Genomic DNA, 20,070 nt, shown 5'->3' with positions numbered 1-20,070 from the left:
AGGTAAAGTTAAATGAATCATGTTGCCTTTTAAATGGTGATTTGTTGGATCATTAGTCCATAAATTAATAATAACGTTTTCTTTTGAATGGTGAATCACCGATCCGTTACCGGTCCTTGTATTGACGGCCAAAGTGTGTACCTTTTTTCAATGCAACGCTAAAAGGCCAAGATAAAAATGTTGTAAAATTTGTTTCTAAACATGTTAGTTTACTGAATAAGCAATTATATTATATGAGATTGACACTTGACAGTGTGAGTCCATATTACATCCAATTCTCAGTAAAGACAAAACACGAATTGAAATCATCCTATCTGTACATGCAAGATGGTTTGAATATCATAATTATAAAAAAACATATATATGTTTGAGATTCAATTCTCACAAAAAACAAAACACTAGTTGAATTCATCTTAACAATACATGCAAGCTGGTTTAAATATTATAATTATAAAAATATATATATATACATGTGAGATTAGTTGGAAACGATTTTATATTTTTAACTAAAGGAAATTGTTAGTCTACTCTATATATTGATCCCAATAAACAATACGTAATTAACCAAAAATGCAATAATCTATAAGATACTATATAAGCTTGTCTTTCCTCAATTCCGCCATTCAAGAGGGAAAAAGAAGGATAAAAGAGCGCGAAAACCCTAGCTTACAGTCTCTAGCTCCGGTATGTCAATTCCACCGGAATCTCCCTCTGAACATAACGAAGAAGCACCGGAACAAGAATTTCAGAGCAGTACTCATCACCCTCCTGCTCCTTCTGGTGAGGTAATCCATGAAAATGTATTCATCACACAGTATACCAATTCCTGTTGATATTGAGTCTTTGAATAGTTTTGAGATGTGAATTTATTAGGGTTCTATTGGTCAATATTCGGTGGTAGACTTACGTTTGTTGCAATTTATTTACTTTTTTTTTATTGTTCCATGCAATAGCTAATGTATCATGTAAGGAATCTGGTTGAAATGATATCATCCGCGTACTAAATTCCTGCTAAATCCATATCTAGAAGCTGATATATTGTGAGGTGAAATGATTCCACTTTTGCTGGATTGACAAAGGACTCATTGTTATCTTCTATAATTTAACACTTCCTCCGTTTCATATTACTCACCCCATTGCCCCCAAGGCTTAGCTCGAGTGACAAAAGGTAGAGGATTTGTGGCTTAAATCGCAGGTTCAAGCCCCACGCCACGCAAATCAAAGCGCGGTATTTAAGTGGAGAAGGGTAGAGGGGCGGGCTCATTATCCACGGAGTGTAGAAGGCTGTGATTGGTCCGAAGGGCGGGTCAAAGATGGATTTCTCGGTTATAAATAAAAAAGATATTACTTCACCCGGTTCACATTGTGAGGGAAAATGATGCACTTTTGCTGGATTATGTCTATGAAATGTAGGAAATTCAGACTCATTTATGTTGAAGACCACCGTATTAGACTTTTGGTCCCTAATGCTAATCAACTTTTCAAAGATAGATATTTCTAGACTGACAAGAATCCTTGCATTAGTGTAGTGAGAAAGGAAAATTGCACAAAGAGAATGTTTCATCTTTGTTACTTGCACTACTAGAGCAACAACAAAGAACTGGTTTAGTGAATTTTTTCAGCTAAAAATTTAATGACTATATACGCCATTATGATAAATTATTGGAATCCAGGAATATCTGGTAGGTTGTAAGAAGCTCTCAATACAGAGGCACTAACTGTAACCCATTTGAAACTTCTCTTACTCATGCTTAACATTAACAAGTGGAAGATTGACCAATATTGCATGTTGAGACTTTCTGACTGCTGGTTTAGCAAGGCTTGTGCATCACATAAATAGAACACTGCTACTTATTGATGGTGTGTTCTTATTTTTTCTTTATATTATATGCCAGACACTTGTTACTTCTCGCTCAAAAGTTTTTGATAGATTAAGCCTGCATTTGTTTTTTAGATTCTTTTTTCAATTAGTTTGGCTTCTTCTCTCAAGGCATTATGATTTATTCTGCAGCTATTTGATATAACAACCACAGTTGATCCGGCTTATATAATATCTTTGATCCGGAATCTCCTACCAGAAAATGTGAAGCATGGAGAAAGAAGCAAGTTAACCACATCTTCTCCTCCAGAGAATGAAGGAGACCAGAGCTGGTCTATTGATGAGTCTAAAAATATGAAGAATGTTGAAACTTTTGTCAAACAATCAGTAGATGACAAGTTCTATTGTCAAAATGAGCGTGAGGATGTGGCAGTAGGAGAAGAGGCTTGGGAAGAGTTTGGCTGCATTTTATGGGATCTAGCAGCTAGTAAAACTCATGCTGAATTCATGGTATTTAGAACTTCTACTTGTCTAGAAACTTGATTTTTTTCTGTTGGCTGGAGGAAGAGACTTAGACCTAGGCGTAGACACTGGAATTCTTATGTCATTGAGAACATTTTCAGGAAAGAAGAAAAGGTTCCTTGTGTATTTAGTATTGTTGTGATAAGAAATTTTTATACAATCAGGGGCATTTTGAAGGCTTTGCAAAAGAGGCCTTCCAGTTTCTTTGTTGAAGCTCTGGTTAAGAAGTATTTTATTCTGAATAGACTTAGGCCTAGGTCTAGACACTGGAATTCTTATGTCATTGAGAATATTTTCAGGAATGAAGAAGAGGAGGTTTCTTGTGTAGATACTGGCATCCAGTTTTTCTGTTTCAGATGGTTGGTGCTTGGTGTAATCTGCTGTATATTGTCTATACAAGCTTCCAGCAGCTTAGGAAAGAAACTTCCCATTTGGATGATCAAAGCTTTATAAACTTATCCAAAGAAAAAGAGGATCAGGGGTCGGGGGGTTGAATATGTTTATTGGGAGGATAGCCTTCCATATACACATGTTCACTACTCTAGTCTTTAGAGGAATGATTAAGTTCTATGTGCAGGTTGAAAACTTTGCTCTAGAAGTGCTTTTGGCGACTCTGATGGTCTCAAAATCTGCACGGATTACTGTAAGTCTTCCTTTATTCTTCTGATGGATCCTTCTTCTTTTTGGAGGTTTACTTCATTATATTTAGGTATTCTGATGACTCAACTTGAGATATGGTTTGATGAAATCATTGCATGTAAACAGGAAATCAACCTTGGTATTATTGGGAACCTAGCTTGCCATGATGTCTCACGGAAAAAAATCACTACTACGGATGGTCTGATTGGAGCAGTACTGCAACAATTGTTTCTAGATGACACAGCATGTCTCTGTGAAGCATGCCGGTACAATATTATTTTATGACAGAATTGAATAACTGATTCTGCCCTAATATTTTTTATCTTGTTGCTAATATCAGTAACTTTTACTGAGGGAGTATAACTTAGCCCACACTGTTTTTTCTTTCAACCTTCTTTTGGGGGATTGGGGGCAACAAAAATGGTAGTAATATTTATATTACAGTGCTATCATGTAGAATTTCATTCGTATGCTTGTTACTATTAATCTGGAATCATTGTTATGTTTGTTACTGTTAAGTATTACTTTTTTAAAAAATTGCAACCCACATTATGTTGCTGTGAAAGTCCTCTACCGTTGACTTGATGATCCCAGTTCAGTATTTTCTATTCTAAGAACATGTGATAAGATGCATCATAATTTCCTGTAGCCTTTGCTTTATCATGATCAAATTTTCTTACAATTGGCATTACCTACAGGCTGATAACTTTATTTCTTCCAAGCAACGAATGTGGTTTTTTGGCAGAAGCACTGCAACCTGAACATATTTTAAGTCGTATTTTATGGATTGTAGAGAACACTTTGAACATTCAGCTTCTTGAGAAGGTAGCAATGACTGGCTTCAATTTTCCATGTAGCTTTTCATTTTTCAATATTGTCTCTCTCTTCTGACTTTCTTGAATCTGGGTCTTGCAATTTAAAAAGTTGTATATATGTTCCCTATTGGATGAGTCTAATGGCATTTGTTTGTATTTCTCTTGACTTTCACCCTATATCAAATAAATGTCTCCTTCCAAAGACAAACTTGATGCTAAAGTGGCATACTCACTGTTATTGTGGTCACCATCATCGTTTTTTTTAATCATCACTATAGATGACACACTTCCAAAAACTTCTACCAATAACTTCTCTAGGAGTTGCGAAAGGGTTGATATTCTTTTTGTAATATAAAGATTACATTATGGTTACCGGCACAGCAACTGTTTTTGAATCAAATGTAATTCGAGTATGGTATCTGGAAATAGTATCTGTCCGATAGATAAAGTCATTAAGTTCCTAATCTGTTTAGTTTTGTTGAAAGAGATCTAATACCATCTTTTTCCCTTCTGAAATGTTCTTCTACTATTATTCTTTTTAACGGTCTTTGTGCTGCTTTCTATTCTGCTATTGCTCCGCATTGCGTTTGATGTAATTTTTTCTTGTCTACAGAGCATTAATCTTCTCTTAGCAATAGCACAAAGTAAGCAGGATGTGGTTGCGATACTGCTACCACCACTGATAAAATTAGGTCTCCCACGGAGTCTGGTTGATCTCCTATCTGTTGAGATAAGCAAGTTAACCCCTGAAGAAAGATCACCTGAAAGGTCTGGTCTTTTCTTATCTTGGGATGGCCTTTTCTAGGAGGAGCAGTTTAATTTATTCTCCGTTCACTGCTAATTTTTTCCTGCTAATATGATTGCTGATTATTGTGCCACAATTCTTCAGGACTTTATTCCTCGGCATGTTGTACTTCTCTTTAATATTTTTCATGTCAAACATTATTCGTATTGTGAATAGGTTTTCTACTTTTTGGAGTTCACATTACTAGGTTTTCTCTGTGCAAGAATTGGGAATTATATAACATAGAAGCAGATAGCAGCTCATCATTTTTGCAGTCATCCTCCTTCCCCCCTCATGCTCTAATGCTCATGCATGAGGCTTTCCTTTAAATTATCATTGTGGTGAACCTCTGTGGTTGCAGTTCACTGATCAACTGATATAGTGATTATGTGCTACATCAGGTATTCCATTCTAGATTTGATTCTTCAGACTGTTGAAGCGCTTTCAGTCATTGATGATTATTCACAAGAAATCTGCTCAAACAAGGAACTCTTCCAACTACTTGTTCAATTGATCAAGCATCCAGATAAAGCTGAGGTATGCTGTTAACAGCTTGCAGAACTTTCTCATGTTTATCCTTACGTATCTCAAATTGTGCCAAAGATTAGTGGAAGCACAGTTTCCCTTATTATGCATATATCAAACAACTTGAGAGAACAAAATGTAGAAGTAAACAATAAAGTAGGCTGCGTAGAACTTTATCCCCCCAAAAGAAGAAGAATAAGGTATTCCTGAAATATTACTGCAGTAATTGATTCCTTAAGCAGAGGCTATTTCCTAATATATGCATTGCCTGCAGTTTGCCAACTCTTGTGTTACTGCTTCAGTTTTGACAGCAAATATTCTGACTGATGTAACTGATCTGGCTTTAGAGATATCACAGGGTGAGAGTTCATAATTGCACCAACATATGCTAGCCTGATTTTTTTGGCCTTAAGTTTATGTCAATTTATCGAATCAGTAATGACACTTGGATCATTTCAGATACACTTTTCTTAGAGGGTCTACTTGGTGTGTTTCCTTTTGCTTCTGATGATACTGAAGCACGGAGCGCAATTTGGAGCATTCTTGCAAGGTTGCTGGTGCGAATTCAAAAAACTGATCCGTCAAATCTGCACCAGCATGTCTCAGTTCTCACAAGCACGTCAGAGGTGGTTGAGGATGAACTTCTTATCTATGATGTTGATGATTCCAGCGAAGACCATAGAAGTTCCACCAAATTAACAGCAAGAACATTTGCTGTATCCTTCTTCATATATATTCAAAAGTATTTTTATTTTTTGAAGATAAAAGAATTGTCCTCACTAGTGTCCACGTTTCTTTTTCTAACTGATGTTACCTTCTGGTAGTGTTGGAATGGAATGTGCCTGAGTAGAGTGCACCGGATATGGAGGATTCCCATAGCGGACACCACCTAGTTTGGAATTGGTTCATAATTGATTGATTGATTTATATGTTACCTTCCGAATTCTCTGTTTCCTTTCATTGTTGAATAGCTAAATGGAATTGTTGAAATTTTAAGTCGATGGAGAACCCTTGACGACCGCATGAAAGGAACCCTTTCTATGGAAGGATGCTATGTGAATGAAGGAGAAGTTGATAAAATGTTGCACTACTGTTACAAATACACCAAGTAAGATTGCTTCTATTTTTTCTTTGGTAACTATCCTATATGGAATTCAGACGTGCTTGAGATTTCTTATTCCTGTTTGGTGTTTGTAGATTTGACTGTATTTGGTTTCAGACCCATCTATTGTTCCACTGGCTGATTCATAAATGAATTCAGAATTATCCTTATTCATGGTTGTTGGATACTACTGTATATGAAAAGAAAAAAATGTTTGCTAAGCTGCTAATACAATCTTCATTTCAAAGTAAATGACACAGGTATATTGCCGGAGAACTCAAGAATGATCCAACTATTGACTGATAAATTTAATACGATGAAGAAAGATGCATGCTCATCATTTATCTGGGTAATCTACGGGTATTCGGTAAAACAGCTAAAAGGGATGACCTCACTTCAGGCTCTCTCTCTGAAAATACCCGTGGAGAAGTGGTTTGGCTGATGTTGTAGAAGTGGCACAATCTACAAGTGTTGGCTTGGTTTAACATCCTTGAGAATCTCTTCTTCACTCGCAATACATGGTGCTGATTGATTCTATGAGCCTTTGTCTCGACTTGCTGTTTAGGTATCTGGCCTCTAGCTGCTCGGGAGTTATCACTAATGAACTACAGGAAACTTAAGTAGCTTGAAAAACTGTCCCATGTAGAGGTTATCGCCATTCCATCCAACAATTCTTGTAGATAATTCCAGAGCGTTGTGCAGTTTACCCGATTCACTGTCTACCTGTGGAATAGTTCCAGAGGTCGGTGATGACAGTTGCATCTATGATGAAATTGTGCAGGACTCGGAATCCTATTTTGCTGCATGATGCTTCGTCGTTTGGGTTACTCTTATATGGTAAGGAAAAACATGAAGTTCACGTCCAGTACTCTTCTTCTGTTGTCTGTGGATCCGCTCAAGTTTATTTATCGTGGACAAAATAAAACTTGTTTTCCTGATCTTCTATGAGAAGCAAAGATTTCTAACTTGTTTGTTCATATGATTTTGCATTTGGTGGTCAATGGAAAGAGCATACTTTATTCTATGATATAAGCTGTCTTTGGACTTTATTTATTGACGTGATTTTGACCCCAAAATGATGCATGAGTAGACGATTTTCTTGTTGCTAGTGGGGATTTTAAGCTGGTTATTTCTCACAGAACATAGAACTTTTTTTTTTTTTCATCTGGCCATCTCTTAGAGGAGATACATCACACTCATATTGGAATTTTCGAACCTGAGATAGTACTCCAGTAATTTCTCTTAAATGGAACCTGGTTAGTAGAAAAAATAAAAACAAGACTCTATATCAATCGTATAAGTATTTCTTCAGCAGTTAACGTTTGAAGTGATATTCAAACATCTATTTCTTCTCTGCTTTTGTAGTTCTTAGCTAAACAGAATTTTAAATTTCACAAGTGACGCCCCAGCAAATGTTACTAAGTTGAGGTCAATGAAATCCGTAACAGAAATTTGCATAAGTTGCGACACTCAGCAACGCCCCTCAGACCTAAATAATTTAAGGCGACCAGAGTTTAACTCGACTTGGTTATAGAAATTTGAGAATTAGATTTTACATAAGTCAGAAATGCTACTCTTTTGAGTTAGAAACTTACAATCAATGCAGACGGTGCCCCAGTTACCAACTTGATTTTGCGGTGTTTCTTTCGTGGGGCTGTGTCTCAAGTCATTCAAGTCCTCTCCGGAATTGTGTTCCGCAGTTCTGGTAACAACACTACTGTACTCATATTTACACCCCACATCTTTTTAACTCTTTCCTCTGACCTTTACTTTGTTCTTCATCCATGTATCAAAATATCTTTGATGTCATAGCTGAATATCTATCTGTTCTGACATTTCCATTATACCCGAATAAACTCTATCACCACCTAACTCTGTACCTGAGGCACCAGCAGCAACTCGTAGAACATCTTCTATCAAGGCAAAGTTCCCCAGAATGTCAACATGGGCACCACTCTCTGTGCCTCTCCCCTCTAGCAGACTAGCTGCTGGCTTGTGCTGGTATTCTCTTATATAAGTAGTGATGCCTGAGGGGTTGAAACGTGTCTTGCCTCGCCATCCTTTTGCACACATGAAGCCAGCGCTCACGACTGGTACACTCTCATCTCCATCGACAAAGTATACTCCACCACTCAAGCAACCATTATCGCTTCCATCTGCAGAGATATCAATCTGAATAGGAATGCTCTTGCATCTGTCAGAAGGTGATATCTTGTAGACATATGATCTTTCAGTGGGAATTCCCACTCCATATGAACAGAAGATCTCCATATCCGGAGCATCTGGCAAGCTGAAAAATGATGTTGACTATTAACATACCAAGAAACACAAGGGACCTAAATGAAGCACGCTTCCTCATTAACACAATGTTGGTGCATTTGGCGGAAAAATAGAAAAGGGGATAGTAGCATCACTACTTGTTCGCACTTACATGGTTTCAAGTGGATTTGACCAATACTTATAATGACTATACTTTGGGTCTTCTAAGTTATCAGCTAATCCATGGGAGAAGTGTACCTCAGCGCGCTGCATCGTCTTTGGTGCTACAAACCTGAGAAGATCTATTAGAGTTCTTGCCGTGTAAGCTTTATTTTCAGTCACTCTCTTGATGCTCTCCCGACTCAGCCCGTTATATTCTGTCAAGAAGTCTTCACATGATGTGCTGGAAGTGGGCATGCTTTCGTTCAAGATTTTCTGTTATAAAATCACTCGTTCCATTGTTAATCACATTTCAAGGGAATAAGAGGTATGTATGTCAACGAGTGTTTTCTTTAAATGTAAATTGATATAAATAGATAGAACTCATAGCTTTTACCTTTGGATCTATAAAAGAGAGTTGTGAAGAAGGTATCTCAGATGCTACTTTCCCAAATGATACTAATCTTCCATATTTTGCCAGTTCTTTTACCTGGATACTTCTCCGAGGGTCGGTATTATTTCCGTTGTTCTCCTTTGAAGAGTAATGCAGGTATTGTGTCTTTGCTGAATGACATACATTTTCTTCTTCTGGGGACCTATTCAGATCGCCCCAGACTGTTTCTCCTCCTTTCGGTAGCAATGAAATGACAGAGTCCCATGTTCGAAATACCCTCATAACATGTTGAAATGTTTGAAAACCAAATGTCTCCAAATTAAACAGACCAGGAGCCATGGCTCTGCAGAAGTAAATGTGATGAGTACGTCATTTGGTGGTAGAAAGGAATCAAATATGAAAAATTGGAGGTGCTAAACGCAGTGATAGATCAATTTATATACCGAAAACAAAGAGCAAAGCAATTTGGCTTTGTTGAATTCTCATTTATGTGATTACGATGCAAAAATAGACATGCAAATGGGACTTCTCTACCGTTAAAAACTAACAAAAAACACAAGAGAGGATAATGGTAGATGAATAGCATTACAAACCTGATAAACGCAACATCTTTTCCCTCAGCAGACAATATATTAGCAACAGCCTTTGGTACTCCAAGAAATGCCGGACCGATATTCATGATTGCTTTGATATGCTTGGCACACCAACCTGGTCCACCACCCCCTCCAACAGGGGTAGGTGCTTCAACCCATTTAAGGAAGTGGAGAAAATAGTTGACACCCATTGAGTGAGGCACTGCCACCACTTTCTTGTAGCCATTTGTAACATACAAAAGCTCAATTTTTCTCTTTAGCCTGCTCAGAGATTGGTCTCTGATCTGCTTGTTTCCAAATTAAAAAGAATGTATCAGAATTACATCTACAATGTCCTCAAGCAGGACAACCACCTCTAGACTTTTTCGACCAAATGAATAAAGAAACTTTTTTTTCTTTCATACAGTACATATGTCCTTTACAATATTTGCAACTTCTACTGTAAATGGAGTGACCTAGACAGTAAGGATTCATATCGCCGACCCCAACTTGCTTGTAGTTACAGGATTAGTAGCAACGAAAACAAGTAGTAATAGTAAGATCGAAGAAATGAAGAAAATAATTTAATACCTCTGTATTTTGGAAGGATAGCCTCCAGTCATAAGAAGCCATATACATATTCTTCTGTTCATAACCAATCTTTGCCAAATTTTCAATAAGATTAGCCCAAACAAAATAGCCAGGAGCAAAATAATCAGCTGCTACTAGTCCTGTAACTGCACGTACTCGAATTCCCGGTGGATCAAGCCCAGTTTCATTATCCAAAGATAGGTGCTCCAACCAACATAATGGCCTAATTCAATTACAGAAAAGATTTTCAACACAGATTTAAAACTCTGCATTATCCGATTAAATCAAAGGCAATTCCAATTCTGCAATGGCTAATTTCACGAATGATCACTGAACTTTACCGTTATGTGATAGCTGGTAAAATATGATTATTTAACTTGACAAAACATAACTTTGTAACTTAAATATTATACTACTCCATATATAAAGATGAGTGATCATACGTGAAATTAACGGAGTCTACAAAGACAAACCTCTTGAATATTTCAGAAAAGCTACCACCCCAAAGTCTCTTACGAAATAATCCTTCAGAACAAGGCTTGCCTTCCCAAAGTTCAAGACCACCAGTTACAATCCCAGGCACCAAAACAACAGGGTGATGAGCATTCAACCCTTCATTTTTTAGCCTACTCCCAGGTAATTCAGCCAATTTAAAACCTGGCAAAATAGCAGGCAAAAAATTGCATAGAAATAAAAGTAGCCACCAAGTTATACACAAGAATCCAATTATCCAAAAACAGTTATCTATACACCTCCATTCATTATCATCCCTGCTAGTTTTCTTGTGTTTTGGCTTTTCATAAACAGACACAGCTTTTTCTTGTTTCTTGTCAAATGATTCATGAGTGACCACTGAAGAACGCTTTAATGGTTCAAGAAAACAGAGCTTACAAAATTGAAGAATTGAACTAAAGATTCTAACTTTACTTTCTAAATAGTTAGAAATAGCACTCAAATCGACCTGCAAAGCTGTAGTAAGCTGTGTTTTCAAGAAATGGAAGAACCCCATCAATTCAGAATGCAGAATTGAGAAGAGCAGAGTAACAAACAAAATTTTGGAAAATAATGGAACTCCATAAGGATCGAGAGAAGTGATGAAGGTGATAGGTTAGTAGTAAGCACTAGTTACACGTGGCAATAGATGGAGTCAGAGGTGAAGAGAAATTTTATCTTTCTCCGTATTGAATTTTATATCAATCTGATTAATTTTTAAAGTTAAATTAAATTTAAAAAGTGAACGGAGATAACATTTAAATTTGAATAGGACAATAGAGTTTCTGTCTTTTGGCAAGTTTTAACGTTTTGTTGTGTGATGAAATCGAGGGTTGTCTACAAAGACGTGTGTCCTTGCATTGTGCATTACATGCAAAGAATGACACATCTCAAACCTCAATCGTCAACACTTCTCGAGATATAAATAGATAATTCCAATATTAGAACCCGAATTATCGGGAAAATAGCACACCTTACTAGAAATTATAAAACACAGATATCTAAATGGTCTAGTGGGAAAAAAAGCAGAAAAATAAAATTTAAAAAATAGAGGTAGAACATAGAAGAATAGCTAATTCCCCTTCATTTAATTTAGGGGCCGTTTGATTTACACGCAAATTATAAGATGAAGATTGTAATGCAGACGTAGGTAAAACTCTCGATAGAGGATTTTGTTATATGAATGCTCAAATTCGATAATTCTAATTAAAAAAAAACAATCATATCTACTGCATCATATTCGTTGATCTGCTTTGTTTGCAATGGATCTAAATCGGAAAGGCCCTAGTAGAGGAAGTGGACTAGGCTTCAGACAGTTAATTGGGCTTAGTAGATCGGCCCAAGTACTAGCCTTGTCGGAGTACTGGATCAGTCAACTTCGTCAAATAGTTCTATTTAATATGGCCACTTTTTAGTTATTAACAATTTCTGCAATTAAACTATTGGACCATAGCCAAAATGGTCACATATCTTTTCTTTTTTGCTTTTCAATATTCGATTTACAGAGCCGGTCACTTGAATTTACGTCACTAAGGGGCTCAATAAGAAAAAGTGTTTTTTATCAAAGATTTTTTCATTCTCCAACACAACTTAATACCTCTAATTAAGGGTGAAATAGCCTTTTCCTGTACACCGTATCTTTGATGATCCTATACTCTCTGTCTATCACATTTTATTTAAATTGCTATCATTAATATATTTTAAATATCTCTGATAAAAACTACTAAAAACAACTTTTATTTGAACAACAGATAGTTTTATTTGTGATAAGTTTCTGCTTAATTCTAAGTTTTAAACTCAACCTCCTCATCCTTATGGCCTAAAAATGAAGAATTAAGGAGAAGGATTATTATTGATGGTCGATTCATTGTATTAAAAGTTAAACAGATTAGAGTATACATAATTTAAAGTTTTAAACTGATGATTATAATACTATTTTAAGGATAGGATAGTGTTTTGTCCTTCTAGTTATATATTTTATATTTGCACATTATATTTAAAAGTAAATTTATGAGTTCAAATTTAAGTTGTATTATAATTTATTGATCTCAAAATATATTAATTATTTTTTTACTATTATCTTACATCTCGTTCGTCAAATTTCCACACCCTTTACATATAAATTACACTCTTTTTACCTAATTTTCGGTGAAGGAGTTATAAGCACATATTTATTAAAAATAAGTATAAATAGAAAAAATCATTAATTTAGATATCAAAACTAAGTATAAGTGACAACTTCAGAATTTACATGTAACTATATTTGTAAATTTAATAGATAACGACCTCAAGAAATTTATAACTCAAACTTTAATTTTAACTTTATAAATTACAAATAAATATTAAACATTTATAATCAAACTAAATTTAGTGTAAAATACTGCTCATTGGTTGCGTGTAGGACAGGTTAGCATGAAGCGTGGACAGCTCATTGGTTGACTGCTGCTCAATCACATGACACAGTTGGAAACCTTTTTATGGCGTGTCTTGCTCAATTTATATTAATTAAAATTTTATTTAAACATATAATTTTATTTTCAAAAGTTAGATATTTTCTCATAAAAATTATCAGAACTTTTCCAATTTATATGCAAACATGAATATTATTAGATGAATACATCATGCTTATAAATAACTTAATTAAAATACCGTATTAATAAATCACAAATTTACGTAATTCTCTTATAGATAAATTTATAACGATATGTTATTTCAAACATTCAAACAAACATAATTTTACAAAGATATATTATCCAATAAGTTAATAATAATAATAACTAACTATGTTTTAAAAATATATTCATAAAATTTATATTTTTATAAATTAATAAAAAATAATATAAATTCAGATATATTTACATGAGTAAGCTATTTCTTATCTATCCTTTTAGGAGAAAATCAATTTTTTTTTTACTTTTATAAGGGTGAATAAATAATTGGAAGGTGAAGAGGAAAAATATGTTACTAGCAATAGCAAGTTATAACGAATTGGTGAGAGATGAAGAAAAGCAGAGAAAATCCAGTGGCTAGTAACATTTTCCGTGTGCAGTATTTATTTTATTAAACGCGTACATAGGCAAGCAATGAATGCAGCCACACACTCCCTCCTTTTACTTCCTTTAAATACATCCCATCAAATTATTTTCTCTTCTTCACCGTCATTTTCCCCATACCCATTTGTTTCCCTTTAGAGAAGCAACGAATTTCTATCTTTCAGAGTGGAAGTTAACGAACAAGTAGCAGTTCTAGAGAATTTTGGAAATGGCAGGAAGGGTAGATCTGGACGGAAATCCGATTAAGCCGATTACAATATGTATGATTGGTGCCGGAGGTTTTATTGGCTCGCATCTATGTGAAAAATTGATGTCGGAGACGCCGCACAAGGTGCTCGCTGTTGATGTTAGCAATGACAAGATCAAGCATCTTCTCGAACCGGCTACTCTCGCCTGGGCTGATCGTATTGAGTTTCACCGTATCAACATTAAGAACGATTCTCGTCTTGAAGGCCTTATCAAGATGGCAGATCTGGTAATTTCATTTCGCTCTTTCTTATTGTTCTTTTTTTTCCCCGCGCATTTTTATTTTTCTTCTTGTTTTCTGCATTTTGTTTGCTTCTCATGGATCTATGCGTTGCGAATAGGGAATCGTGTTATCACGAAATTCTGTTCGTACTATTATGTGTAGCGTTCATAGCTAGCTTAATGCATAACATTCTGAAATAATTATTTATTCGGATCTATGTTGTGAATTTGAGATCCGAGTTTCATCATTGTCGTGTTGCGTAAGGCAATTTTCACAGATTTCTCAAAATGAAAGAGAATTTCCAGAGGCTTTTTCATGTGGCTATTTGTGGCCTCTAAAGCTTTTGTGTCCATGAATATCATGTACTTGAATGTATTGTTTAATCCTGTATGTTTGGATTATTTTATCATTTTAGTGTGATCTTACTGTAATCATGGACTACTTTATGCACCGACACAGCTTTAGACCCATTTTCCTTGAATTTTTAAATGCTGATCCGGTCAAATTATTGACTGTTGCTGACTTCTGTCTTTTCTTGTGATGTAGACCATCAATCTTGCTGCGATCTGCACTCCAGCTGATTACAACACTCGTCCACTTGATACTATTTACAGCAACTTCATTGATGCTCTTCCAGTGGTACGCATCTATCACTTTTTAACTTCATGCAGCCTTTCATTGCTCATATTTAGTTACTGGAAATGAATCTAGTTGAGATAGATAGTTTTGATTCTTGTGGTTAATACTTTGACTGTTGAATATTGCTTTTCTCTTGAATTTACTGTGTGAACTTTATGTGAAATGATTAATACAGGTGAAGTACTGCTCAGAAAATGGAAAGCGTCTTATTCACTTTTCCACCTGTGAAATTTATGGGAAAACAATAGGAGCCTTTTTACCCAAAGACAGCCCACTGCGGCAGGTGAGACTTCACTAACATCCTATTTCTGCCATATTTAATGCAAAACTTAAGGTAAATCTTGCTTTGTATTTTCTTCATATATCATGTCATTTCAGGGAGTTTGTGTCCTATCCTTATAAATGATAATTAATGTTCACTATGTTATTTGATATATCTATAACATACTTGGATGTTCTGAATTCGGTATTATTATAACAAAATGTGATGTGTTGGTGATGTTAATTAAGTAAAGTTCGTTTTGGATGTTTGTTTCTATTTAGGTATTATGACTTGGAATGAAGTTCCTTATCTCATTCTTCTCTTTTTAGTCCTATTCAATGTTAAGTGGCAAATAGTTCTTTTGTTTTCAGGAGCTATTTGTTGCTACAGCTTGTAATTTTAGCATCTTATGGATGCAATTGCTAATGAAATCTTTTCCTGATAAAAGACATTGTCTGCCTCTAGTTCTTGTCTTCTTTTGATCCTTTTTTCCTCCCCTTTCTCGCTCAATGATGAATATTGAGATTTTGGCTAATTCAGTTTACTGATTAAGCCATGTTTGCAATATGTTTGGCATACATTGATATTTTTGTGAATTTAAAGATATATTTGGATTGCATGAATTTGTTAAATGAGTAAAGTTGAGGAGAAACTAAGGAATTGCCTTGAAAATGTTCAATTATCGGAAAAGCTTAGGAAGCTAGTTATCTTTGTCTATGCCAGCTCGTGTAAAGCTTGATTCAGCTTCTGGCAAATTTTGTGGACAAAGATATATTAGTAGTTAGAGAAAAGTTGCCTCAAGTTGTTCTAGTTGTGTTGTCATAGAGTTCTGGTTATAAACATTGGTTTGATGTTTACTGACTTGAGAAAGTTGTGTTTATGTGTGGGGTGATCTTGATAGGTCCGTCCAGAGCTCCTCTTAGGTCTCACATGGGCTTAGTTTATACTATTAACAACTTTAGTATACAATGTTTAAGTTGCTTTGTTCCATAGTTCTTCTAGGTAGATTTAACTTGTTCGATGAAGCATCATTTTTCCTCCTAAAATAAAACTTAAGGAAGTGGTTGATACTTAACATTTGTGTGCTTATGTATTTGTAATCCTCTGTGATACACAGTTCTTGGGAGTTTTGAGTAATTGCTAAGTGATTAACAACTGAAAACAATGTGTTCTTTTTTTGTATGTTGCATGGATTATCATGTAGGTTTAATTTTAGTAGTAACTCTATGGTTACTTTTATTGTAGAATCATGGATGTTGTAGTACTCATTCATTTACCATCTTCTGGTATTATTCAAATTTTGGAGATGTTTTAATTCTTTCTCCTGATTATCTCTTAGGATCCTGCATACTATGTGCTTAAGGAAGACACCTCCCCTTGCATTTTTGGACCTATTGAGAAGCAGAGGTGGTCATATGCCTGTGCAAAGCAATTGATTGAGAGGTTGATATATGGTATGTAAAGTTTTGCATGTTTTTAAAGTTGAATATTCTCTCTCCTGTAATTCTTATGCATACTATTTTGCAGCTGAGGGTGCTGAGAATGGTTTAGAATTCACTATTGTAAGGCCGTTCAATTGGATTGGTCCTAGGATGGATTTCATTCCGGGCATTGATGGTCCTAGTGAAGGTGTTCCACGAGTGTTAGCTTGCTTTAGTAATGTATGAATGATTTGTTTTCTGATTTATTTTGATTGAATTGAAACTTAAATATGTTCACTTGTATCTCACTTCCTATTATTTCATTCTCTCATTTCAGAACCTCTTAAGACGTGAACCGCTGAAATTAGTGGATGGTGGGGAATCACAGAGAACTTTTATATATATCAAGGATGCTATTGAAGCTGTTCTCTTGATGATTGTTAGTTTGCCCTCTTATCTTCTTTCATGTGAATTTTTCAGATGCATAGAACAATATGCTGATTCAATTATTTTCTATCAGGAAAATCCTGCAAGGGCCAATGGTCATATTTTTAATGTGGGCAATCCTAACAATGAAGTTACTGTGCGACAGCTAGCTGAAATGATGACCAAGGTTGTGATTACCGTTGTGTTTTTCCCTTGATATTTCTTGGTGTGGTGGCTTTTTTAGTTTTACATTTCAGTGTGGCATCTGTCCATCCATTTCCTTAGCTCCTATTTTTGCATAACAGGTCTATTCGAAGGTGAGTGGAGAATCTTCTCTTGAAACGCCTACCATTGATATAAGTTCGAAAGAATTTTATGGAGAAGGGTATGATGACAGTGACAAGAGAATTCCGGATATGACTATAATCAACAAACAGCTTGGTATGCATGTATTTTCTCATGTATTGAATAATTCATACATTTTACAGGTTTTAAGAATATTCTGACATTTTGAATTGTTGTTTGACCAGCTTGGAACCCGAAAACCTCCCTATGGGACTTGCTTGAATCAACACTCACCTACCAACACAGGACATATGCTGAGGCTATCAAGCAGGCCATGTCAAAGTCAACTGCAAATTGAGGGAAGGTGGAGCAGTTGCTCATATACGTTTAACTTCTTTTTGCCACTCACATTTTGAAAATCTATAATAGCTGATGGTTGTAAGCATCATGTATCCTATGTTGTAAGTCGTGACATCAGTCATTAGGGAATTGTGTCATACGTTGATGTAATTTTGTTACTAGAGAGACTTGCCAACAACAGTTATCAGGCACTAAAATGAAGGAAAGCCTGTAGTAATGTCCTTTTAGTATTTTGTTGTTCATTCTTTTGATTCTTCTGTATGAGAAAGCATCTTGTATAATTTTTTAGACCTGCTGTCTCCGGTAGTCATTTGTTCATCTATATCAGATTGTCCTTTTTAAATGAGTTGTGTGGAATATTACTGGTAGTTTGTTTGTAAATGAAATATTTGTACGGGGGGTTTGGCATTTTGTTGGTTTGAAATGCTTATGGCTGAAATGGCATTGTGAGATGATTGGCCATAAATAGATATTGGATGGTCTTAGTCGTTGGAGCTGAAAATGGGGAAACGTTGCATTCTTTTTCGCTTTTGTATTATTCATTACGTTGATGTGACTTTATTTAAATTGGTTATTATGGTAGTTATATTTAATCAATTGAAAGTTAAAATCCTAAACAAAATTAGGCAAGGCAAAAGAAACTTTTTACCTGCTCTAAGCCTCTAACTCGCCCCCGTTAATATCCCTATACATTTATACCTAATACACACAATTCGGATTGCTAGCAGCACTAGTGTGCTCTTCATGTTTACTTTATAGTTAGGCATAATATAAAAATGTCTTTTAATTTTATTTTAGCTGGTAATTATGCCTTTCGACTTTTTGTTGTGTAAAAAAATAGACACTTAAACTTAGATAAAATTAAACAAGTAAACACACTTGTCATACATGACATAAAACACATAAGACACCGTATATGATAGTATGTGGGATGACATGTTAGACAAATGTGTCTATTTATTTAATTTTATACAAATATTAGTGTCTACTTGTATATACTAAAAATTAGATGACATAAATGTCAACTATAGCTAAGTTGAATGACACATTATGTATTATGCCTAATAGTTAAGTCACAGGGAATAAGAAACTGTTTTGATCAAAAGACAAATTTTATTAGTTTTATAATGATAAATTATTAAAACTGTCAGTAATACTAACAAAGCACCCGTGGCCTAATGGATAAGGCGTCTGACTTCTAATCAGGCGATTGTGGGTTCGAGTCCCACCGGGTGTGCTTTTCATTTTTCTTTTGTTTGCTTTGATCAATATTTGTTTTAATCCTATTTTTATTTTGTTTGCTTTGATCAATATTTATCTTATACACAAGGAGAGCTTCCATTCAAGTATCTAGGAATACCATTGTCAAAAAAAAAAAAAAAAAACTGATCCTACTACAATGACAATTTTTGATTAAAAAAATTGTTAGGAGAAACACTACATAGACCGCAAAGAAATTATCTCATGTGAGAAAAGTACAATTGATTCAAAGCGTTATATTTGATATCCAAGCCTACTGGGCTCAATTATTTTTACTACCTACTAAAGTGTTCGAACGATTGAAGCAATCTGCAGAACTTATGTATGGTCTGAGTCCAATGCAATCACTAAAAGAGCATTAGTAGCATTGGATAAAGTTTGTTGTCCTAAATCAGTTGGGGGGCTTAACTTGCCTAACTTACATCTATGGAATCAAGCTCCTACAGCCAAACTTCACTGGGATCTAGCTAAAAAAAGACAAATTGTGAATCAGGTGGATAAATACATATTATATATATAAAAAAAAAACAAGACTTGGCTACTATTATAATTCCTAGCAGTGTGTTGAATGGTGAGGAGAATTATGGGGGCTCGAATAATCTTGGAGAAATTGCATATCGTCGTTCAACCTAGCCAAAGTTTCATTAGAAGTATATACCTACAACTGCTGGGGCAGCTATCACGAGTTAGGTTGAAGGGACTTATATTCCAAAACCAGGCTTGGTCAAAAGCTACATTCACGCTGTGGTTATGCCTTCATGGAAAGATGGCTGACGGCTGAAAGACTGAATAAATGGGGACTGAATGTTAATTCTATTTGTGTACTATGCAGGTCCTGTTTTGAAAATAGAGATCACTTAGTTACTAAAAAAATATTTGTCTTAACCCAAAGGAAGCTAGAGATAGTGATGTTTTTGTTTTAAATCATTTTACAAGACATTTACTATTAAATCTTCTTATATTGTGATTTGAAATTTAGAAAATAACAAATAGTATATGTTAAAACAAATAAAGGAGATGTTATTCCTTACATGCTTTTAATTAAAGAAGGAAAATATGTGAATCACACCCAAATGAAATGTCCAAAATAGGGAAGAAGTGGCAAAATTTTAATAATGGTATCTAGGTGTCTTGTATCCTTGAGTAAGCCAGCTAATAAAGAATTTGATAGAAGAATAATCATGACACACATCCTTTCTGAATTCCTATTGCTATGCTACTT

The 20,070-nt window shown here is 35.1% G+C and overlaps 3 protein-coding genes and 1 non-coding gene across 5 annotated transcripts; 3 read left to right on the top strand and 1 right to left on the bottom strand.

Moving 5' to 3' along the window:
- Positions 1–560: 560 nt before the first annotated feature.
- On the top strand, positions 561–7,235 carry LOC107021141 (protein saal1). Of its 2 annotated transcripts, none has more exons than XM_015221744.2 (11): positions 561–785; positions 2,012–2,329; positions 2,919–2,984; positions 3,107–3,246; positions 3,679–3,805; positions 4,409–4,563; positions 4,981–5,116; positions 5,379–5,463; positions 5,564–5,820; positions 6,076–6,212; positions 6,455–7,235. In XM_015221744.2, the coding sequence occupies exons 1-11, from the start codon at positions 687–689 to the stop codon at positions 6,459–6,461; spliced, it is 1,527 nt and encodes a 508-aa protein (XP_015077230.1). In that variant the 5' UTR covers positions 561–686; the 3' UTR covers positions 6,462–7,235. The 2 variants fall into 2 exon arrangements, with proteins under 2 accessions (XP_015077230.1, XP_027773633.1); XM_027917832.1 differs by having other exon boundaries at positions 569–780.
- A 274-nt stretch (positions 7,236–7,509) lies between these two features.
- LOC107021662 (putative phospholipid:diacylglycerol acyltransferase 2) lies at positions 7,510–11,190 on the bottom strand. The gene is made up of 6 exons (XM_015222362.2): positions 10,655–11,190; positions 10,182–10,404; positions 9,612–9,895; positions 9,022–9,361; positions 8,638–8,900; positions 7,510–8,496 (listed from the first exon to the last, which is right to left on the bottom strand). The coding sequence occupies exons 1-6, from the start codon at positions 11,188–11,190 to the stop codon at positions 8,013–8,015; spliced, it is 2,130 nt and encodes a 709-aa protein (XP_015077848.1). The 3' UTR covers positions 7,510–8,012.
- Positions 11,191–13,755: 2,565 nt separating this feature from the next.
- LOC107023645 (UDP-D-apiose/UDP-D-xylose synthase 2-like) lies at positions 13,756–17,931 on the top strand. Its single transcript, XM_015224402.2, has 9 exons — positions 13,756–14,201; positions 14,742–14,834; positions 15,010–15,117; positions 16,436–16,550; positions 16,624–16,757; positions 16,855–16,956; positions 17,038–17,130; positions 17,249–17,384; positions 17,474–17,931. Exons 1-9 carry the CDS (start codon positions 13,935–13,937, stop codon positions 17,584–17,586), a joined length of 1,161 nt encoding a protein of 386 aa, XP_015079888.1. The 5' UTR covers positions 13,756–13,934; the 3' UTR covers positions 17,587–17,931.
- Positions 17,932–18,752: 821 nt separating this feature from the next.
- TRNAR-UCU lies at positions 18,753–18,825 on the top strand. Its single transcript has one exon. It is a non-coding gene; the product is annotated as a tRNA-Arg (tRNA).
- The last annotated feature ends 1,245 nt before the right edge of the window (positions 18,826–20,070 follow it).

The sequence above is a fragment of the Solanum pennellii genome, chromosome 6, assembly GCF_001406875.1.
Source record: "Solanum pennellii chromosome 6, SPENNV200".
NCBI lineage: Eukaryota > Viridiplantae > Streptophyta > Magnoliopsida > Solanales > Solanaceae > Solanum > Solanum pennellii.
This window is presented reverse-complemented; position numbering and strand designations above follow the sequence as displayed.